Source organism: Gekko japonicus, unplaced genomic scaffold (assembly GCF_001447785.1).
Source record: "Gekko japonicus isolate JY-2015 unplaced genomic scaffold, Gekko_japonicus_V1.1 scaffold298, whole genome shotgun sequence".
NCBI classification, from domain to species: Eukaryota; Metazoa; Chordata; class Lepidosauria; order Squamata; family Gekkonidae; genus Gekko; species Gekko japonicus.
Window position 1 is genome coordinate 1093397 of NW_015163615.1, and position 8365 is coordinate 1101761.

Sequence of the window (8365 nt, forward strand, 5' to 3'; positions counted from 1 at the left end):
GAACTGTTCCATTATACTAAGTTCTAATCCCTTTATTAAAACACCCTCTTGAACATTTCAGTTTTGCACACTCTGTGAAATAATGGAAGTGCAAGAGCCTTTCTGACCTCCTCACTCTTCTTAAAGAACTGGGAAGCCTATGGGATAAGAGCACACAGGATAGATGTCCTAATAAGATTTGTGTTCAGTATTGCATACAAACTATTATTCATCTTTATTACAACTCTAAAGGATGTCTTATTTGTACGTGAGGCTGAGTGGTACAGTTTAAAGTAATAACATGGCTAGTATCTCAACCTTGTCCAAGGCCAACAGTAACCAACAGAACTGTCTCCCTGGTATTTTATACAGTTTTTTCACATTTCTGATATCTATACTGGCCGTGGTGGGCTACATTTACACAAAGTGTTTCCATCAGATACTTAATGACAAACAACCTATCACGGAAGAAGAGGTATGGCAACATGATACACAAAGTAAATGGCCAAGAAATGCTACAGGCTTAATGGAATTTGAGCTACTCTGTTGTGTGTGTTTTGGAAAACTAGCTGGAGAACAGAGAACGTCATCTTCCAGGCCAGGACCCTATTTAACAAAGCAGAGAATGTATAAAGGTATTTAGAGAAGGAAGTTACATAAAGGACAGTAAAAACACTCTTGCTCTTACCCTTTGCCAAGGCTGGAACAGTTCAACCCATAAGAGTTATTGCTATCACCATTTGTAATGGTTGAAGAGGCAACTACTGAGGAGCAAGAGCTTGCTGGTGATTTTGAAGAGGTAGTTAGACTTCTAGTTGCAGTGCTAGATCTACAAGAAAAGAAATAACACGTAATACCACTAATCCTCATGATTCTGACAACGTAAATTTTGGCACAAGAGCTCATTATTTTAACCTTTTAAATATTTAAATATATTTCTAGTTTTCCAAAACTGCAATACCAAAGTAGTTCCTGTGGTACCAGACACTCAAACTCAGCTGCTTCTTAAGGAACATTAGTACTATATTCTTAGTGCCACTCATTTGATATCCAACTTTGCTACTGTTAGGGAGTATCTACTGTACTGGTATGATGCTCTAAAGTTAAATGTCCGTTCTAGGAGTTTGCTTAATCATTGCTAGAAAAGACCCATGTTAGAGAATTTGGATTTGAGCCAAAAGCAGCCAGGGTAGTCAGTACTAGGCCAGGTAAAGTACTGATCAGTTGAGTGCAGGACAGTTCTTTTAACCCTTTTTTGCATGACCTACAGCAGGGGCTCCCAATATAGTGCCCGTGAGCACCATGGCACACACCAAGTGTCTTTAGAAAACGGGCATGGCCAGATGGGGCTTGAAGTTTTTTGATTTTCATGACGTGACGCAGACAGTGGTTTTATGTAAAGTACTTTACTTCTGCAAATAGCTGAGTGATATTCTAAAAACACAGTGGGGCTTGATTCTGACTAAGCACAACTTGGCTGCATGGTTCAAATGCTTAAGGCACCTAAATGGAACAGCTACTGATATCATCAGATCTTCCCAGTTCCAACATATTTTTATAATTCAGGTTTAACATTATTACATTAAATTTGGTTCACTTTTCAAAAATCATTTATGTTATTTAGATCTAGCCAGAATCTTTCATATGGTACAAACATGCAAGGAGCTCTCACCAGCCCTTCAGCACCAACTGTAACTGTTACAAGTAATAGTGCAAATTAAAACTGGCTGGGCTCATGACAGAAGGGAAGGATAACCAGGAAAAGAAGCTTTTTTGCTTTTCCTTTTGCATAAGTGTGTTAGACACTTGCAAAATTAAGATGGATATTGCCATTTGAGGGTTTCTTCACTAGCTCAGTATGTATACTTTGTGTGTATGAAAGAAAATATTTATGAACAGTATGTTAATTTTAAAAGACATCCTGTTAAACAAAGCTTCTGCCTGAAATGTTGGAAGACCTACTATCAGCGTTACGCGTAACATCACTCCCTGACATTTTGTGATTTCACCCACCACCCTGCATCAGAATTCCAAAGGTGCTTGCAGACTGAAAAGGGTTGGGGACCCCTGGCTTATAGGGTAATAAACGTACCTCTTCTCCCAAAAGAACAGAAAGCAATGAAGAAGTTTCTATTTGGGGGTGGTGGTGGCAACATTAATCTATTGGATCACACGCATTTTTTAGAATGTAAGCATAAATAGGTGTTCATTAGCATAATGCACTACTGATTTGTAAATACAGCCAGACTAATTCCAACAGCAGTTACCCTTTCCTCAGGAGCTGACAAAATCTATAATACAAACTGATTTTTCAAATACTTCTCAATCATTTTGCAGATTTGTGGTTCTTTCTTAGAAGTAATAAAAATAAAAAGTACGTCGAGCCCAAAGAACAACAATGGAATCAAGATAAACAGAATACAAAACCAGCTGTGCCCAGCAAAAATGTGTCTTTATAACTTGTCAGGTACTTTCCCCCTAGGTTTTAATGTATTCTAATAGTGAAGTGTGGCCCCATCTGAGGATACTTAAATCCAGAGATTACAGCAGAGAACAGACAACACGGATCTTTTGACAAACCTGAAAAATGTCTCAGGTTTGAAATCTAAAAAAATACACTGGGTGATTAAAAAAACCCAAAATAATAAAAGGAGCACCTGTAACTTTAATAAACAGATGCAGATGCTTCAGTGGCTGCTGCTAGGCAACTACAACATTTTGGCCAGCATTCAAGGCTTGGTTTCTGTCTGTAAAAGGTGGGAGGAGGCAGGGCCCTTTCTGGGGCCTTTGAGAAAGGACACATTGGTGCCAGACCTGGCAGCAACCACGACATGACTTGGTACCACCCAAGTTGCATGTCTTATGCAGGCCTGGGTACTTGCTGCTGTTTATCAGCAGCCACCCCACAAAAGCTAGTGTGATGTAGCACTTAAGAGTTTCAGACTAGGACCTTGAATTCCCATTCTGCCATGGAAACTCACTGGGTGACTTTGGGCCAGTCACACATTTTCAGCCTAACTTACTGCCAATGCTCCCTCTAGTCCTGTGAGCAAAAATTCTACTCTTTGAGCTACTGACATTAAAATTGTGAGCAAGCGATTTGGCTACTGCATCAGTTTTCTCTGGAGCCATCTTTCCTGAGCTAAGACAAAAACGTGTGAGCCGGAGGCTAAAAAACTGTGAGCTAGCTCACACTAACTCAGCTTAGAGGGAACACTGCTTACCACCAGTGTTCACTCTAAGCTGAGTTAGTGAGAGCTAGCTCACAGGTTTTTAGCCTCCAGCTCACACATTTTTGTCTTAGCTCAGGAAAGATGGCTCCAAGAGCAAACTAATTTATGCAGTAGTCAAAATTGCTTGCCCACAGAATTTTTGCTCGCCTGACTCCATAGCTTAGAGGGAGCATTGCTCACCACACAAGGTTGTTGTGAAAATAAAATGGAGGAGATGAGACTGATTTAAACTGCACTGGGTTCCCACTGTGGAGAAAGGGAGAATATAAATAAGATGGAGGGCAGATAAAAGGTTGATTGGTGGTTGGGTGTGAAGGAGAGAAGGATGTAGGGGAAGGTGAGGATATGGGAGTTGTGCTAGGATGAGGTAAAGAGCAACAGCAGGGGAAGCAAGATGCAGGAGAAAGTGAGGTGCCCTACAAGTTCTTGCATGTTCCTCCTAGTGCAAAAGGGCCCAGATCAGCTGGTATCACACAACTGGGCCATAGTTCTCCTGAGCAGAGGCTCCCGAGGGAGAGAAGGAAGGAAAGCTGAAGACAGGGGCAGATAAAGATAGGATGGCTGGTGGGTGAAAAGGAGATTAGGAAACACAGGAAAAGGGGAGAGGCTATGGGGGCTTTAAGGAAAGAAAAAGAGGAAATAGTGGGGGGATGAGATGCCTCCCACAAGTCTTTGCAGGGTCCCCCACTTGTAGGACCTGTACTTGCACAGTAAACATAGTACTCGGCTTCACATGTGCTATAGAAACTGTCACTGTCAATCCAAAACTGTGGCTTTGAGATCAGATCAGAAGAAAAGCCAAGTATTCTGAATCTTGATGTGCTCTAAGTCACAATACACAATACAGAGATGAACTCTTGCTGATGTGTCTAGTCCCACTGCTTGAGAAATGCAGAGACACAACAGTTTCTGCTACATGGATCATCATCAGTTATACCAAAAAACTTAGGAAAGCTCAGAGTAAAGAGCTAGAGAGAGAAACAGAGCTTTTACTTCATGACAATTAAGGGCATATAAAGCACACTATAAAAAGTATTATGCTCTTGTATCTCACACACATCAGACACAGCTGAGGAAACTGTTTTATAGCTGCTTGCTATAAAAAGGTTATCAGGCAACATAATTTTATCTGCTGATGTTTGCAGTGTGAGGTTAACACAGCCATAGCAACCAAACCAATCTGTAGACCAGGATATGAGTACATTGGAAATATCACAGTAATAAAACAAAGTGAGTTACTGCTACCACAAAAGATAGATATGTACAGAATGGAAAGACACAAGATTTGAAACAAACAGAATCTACCTAGGAAAAATAACTAGAAGGATATGAAAAAAGGAAATTAAATTAATTGGGTACAATAGCTACTATATCCAAACTACCTGGATAAATTAATCAACGGATCGAGCTAGATGAATACTAGGGAAAAAGCCGAAGATAACTGTTAAAGTTAGTATTTTCCACAATAGACGTTATCATCATCATCAATTTCTGAATCACCCAATCCCTGCTCACACAGGGCTTTGGGCGATGTACAACAACATAAATAACACAAAAACAACAGAATTAAAATATACACAACAATAAATTGCAAATACACTTGAAAGAATCCAAGATGGCGTGACTATATCATTTCTTCCCATTCTGGACTGCACCACGACCTAATGTGCAGTCGAAAAGGAGGAACACAAAAATAAGTCTGGAGGAAAAAGAGATGGTGCCAGCCATGATGGAATCCGTTGTTGCCCTCAACCAAAAGCCTGGCAGATCATCTCTGCCTTACAGGCCCTGTGGAACTGCATTAGATCCCGCAGGGCCCTGGTTGTAATTCGGCAGAGAGTTCCACCAGGGCAGGCACAGAACCAAGAAGGCCCTGGCTGAGGGCAGCCAGACATCTTTGGGGCCAGGGATCACCAGCAGATTGTTATCCGCAGAGCATAACACTGTCCGAAGAACATCCCAGTATTTAGGTGTCAACACAAACCTGAGTAACAGATTTCTTTAATTTACTTAATTTGTAGTCTGCCTTCCTCTCAAGTGGGGACCCAAAGTGGCTTACATCATTCTCATCTCCTCCATTTTATGCTCATAACAATGCTGTGAAGTAGGCTAAGCTGAGCATGTGCCTGATCCAAGGTCACTTAGCAAGCATTCACTGCAAAGGATCCTGGGGCTCCAAGATCCTAGTCCGGTACTCTAACCACTATACTATGCTGATAAAAGACAGTACTTAAAATAGCAGTAATATACAGAGTTTCTCAGAACTGCCATTTTACCTTCAGAGGCAGATCAGCACTTGCCTCTCAGGGCATTAAAGGCTTCTTGTCATGGGGAGGAGCATTTAAGAGGATACCATTCAAACAACCCTCAGAGGCACAGCAGCATCTGACTCCACTCTCCTGAGGAGGAGGGGCTAACACGTTCACATTGCAACAGGGGCTTATATTAGGAAGAGGGGGAAAGAAGGGAGTGATAATTTGCTTGTAAACTGCTTCCAACAAGGAGAAAAGAAGTATATAAACTGTTGTCATCTTATTAACCAAAAGTTTTCAAATGTTTTCAGCTGACATTAAGTCAATCTTCTGCCCTAACTCAGCTTGTTGTTGTTGTGCTCAAGTGCCTCACCCTCACCTTCTTTCTCCTCCCTTCTCACACAGAGCAGAGTGAATGATTCCTGGTTTAAAACAAATTCCGGTTATCCATAACATACACACAGGTGTCCAGGTTAACCAGAGTCAATTTTCTCGTACAATCTGGGAATTTAAATCTGGATTAAACTATGGTTTAAACCCTTAACTTGTATTGGGCAGGGGACGGGGAGAGAAACCCTTGTATTAACATGGGGATCTACATTTGTATGCTGTAGGTAACCAGTTTGTTTTAAACCAGAATTATTTTGTTGCATTCCATGTTACAAGAGATGGAAGAGGAGGCAGGAGCAAATCACGTACGTAAGCACGGAACCTAGCCGGAACCAAGTACCAAAGCTTTACTACTGAACTCCAGACTACTGTTGTACTGGAAAACAGAAGTTTGCATGCAATTAAACCTTTAGAGTTATATTTTTAGACTGTTGCTTCCTGTAATGTTAATGGAAATAGAAAACAAATTATACTCTGAGTTACATTTATTAAAGGCTGCACTCTTTTCATATCCTAAAAGTTCAAACCAATCCAAAGCAGCCTTTTTGGCATATGTAAAATGTGATCAAGATGAAGCAGTTCATACGCTAAATTCATGATACTATGTAAATAAAAATAATACATGACTTCCTTGTACACTTTATACAGATCTATCATCAACTGCAACAGGCTCCATTAAGAGTACAGATCTATCATCAACTGCAACAGGCTTCATTTATGGAATAATGCTTAGAATGGCAGATCTTTATTTTAATAAGTGCGTTGATGAATGTTTCTCTACATCTTATGGGTAAAAGCTTATTCCCCTTTTATAAATAGGAGACTTGTTTATTCAGTAGTACAGAAGCAGGAATATCAAATGTATCAGAAAAACACATGCTTTTCGTATCAATCGTCTGCTGCTTTAAAAGCTCTCTCTCTCACACTAATTGGACATCTCTGTAGCAGTGTCAGCTCCAAGAGCTGGAGAAACAAAGAAGCTTAATTCAGAGATCATCAGTTCAATCTACACACTCTGGTTTGGAGATCAGGTTTTGAAATAAATTGAGGCAGAAAGTATTAAGGAGTGAATGCTTACTTTGCCAGAGAAGACTGCCTGGGCCATGTACCATCTTCATTCTTCACTTCTATTAACACTACCTAGAAAGGAAATAATAAAGCTAAAAGGAAGGAATACTACAAGAACTGTGCTTTATTTAGCATCTTTAAAAAAATACAAGCAAATGCATGTTGAAAAGTAAAGAAATTCTGCCCCTTAGTTCAGATGACACACAATTCCCAGGTATGGCCTCAGAGAGGTGTGAAAACCCATTAGGCTCATGGCCCAGGAGCACTCACAAGGAACCAGTGCCTCAACAATGATCTTACTACTGAATTTTTGTGATTGCAACAGGCCCTTTTCAAGCAACCACAATCACACAAGTGACAGGAGTGGTGAGAATAGCCTCCACATTATATCCCATAATGGTGGTGATCAATGTTCCCTCTAAGCTGAGTTAGTGTGAGCTAGCTCACAGTTTTTTAGCCTCCAGCTCACACATTTTGTCTTAGCTCAGGAAGGACAGATCCAGAGCAAACTGATTTGTGAAGCAGCCAAATCGCTTGCTCACAACTTAGAGCGAGTATTGGTGGTGATCAACATATAATCAGTGTCTCTTTTCTGATAATGTAACAGTCCTCAGGACCAGTTATATGGCCTCCCTGTTCCTATTAGTGAAGTGCCTAATCCGGGGGTCGTGTGGGTACCTTTGGAATTCTGCCACACAGCGGTGGGCACAATCACAAAATGGCGGCTGCAGGAGGTGGAGCCAACTAAAAATGGCAGGAGAGAGGGTATATATAACTGTAATAGTAACCCTTCAACATTTCAGGCAGAAACTCTCTTTAACAAGATGCCTTTTAATCTGCACAGCCAATCAGAAGCTCTGCTGGGCATATACCCCACTTAACACCTCCCACTTTCTAAAAGCACTTGTTGACTACCACGGCATCCACAGGCACCATGTTGGGGACCCCTGGCCTAACCCCTGCATGGATAATAAAAACAGCACTACAGGGCAAGACACAAGAAAGAGAGAGGTTTCTCCATACGCCAGGCAGCCTAAAAAATACCCACTTTCTCCTTCACTACCCCAAAGAGGGCAAAACTCCTCAAAAACCAACTAAGGCCTGTGTGTATGTGAAAGCTCTCACTCTTCCTGGTTGTCAGTAGGCTGAAGTCTGGTCCTTATCTATCTCTCAAGCCTGGAAAAAACTCAGGCTTTTATACCATTGGAGAACTTTGAAAAGCAAAGAAAAGCTCCTACTTTCAACATCTCCATGATGAAAAAAGATATTTCTTTACTTTTCCCCATCACCTGAAGGAGAGAGAAGGACTCAGTCTCCCTGCTGTCAGAGCTTCTCAGAGGTCTAGACCAAAGCAGAGAGATTGCTCATTCCTTCACCATACCATGGAGAAAAGTAGGAAAGTCTCTCTCCAGTTGAGTGGGGGAAGGTTTGGCTGAAAGAAAG

General features: G+C 41.1%; 1 protein-coding gene across 1 annotated transcript in view; it reads right to left on the minus strand.

The window, feature by feature from the left end:
* The window catches only part of USP4 (ubiquitin specific peptidase 4 (proto-oncogene)), a 60196-nt gene that overhangs the window by 39554 nt on the left and 12277 nt on the right, over nt 1-8365 (minus strand). Inside the window, exons 6-7 of the mRNA XM_015407415.1 lie at nt 6933-6994; nt 668-808 (exon numbers count right to left, since the gene is read on the minus strand). Coding sequence (XP_015262901.1) covers nt 668-808; nt 6933-6994 — 203 coding nt within the window. The remainder of the gene's footprint in view (nt 1-667; nt 809-6932; nt 6995-8365) is intronic.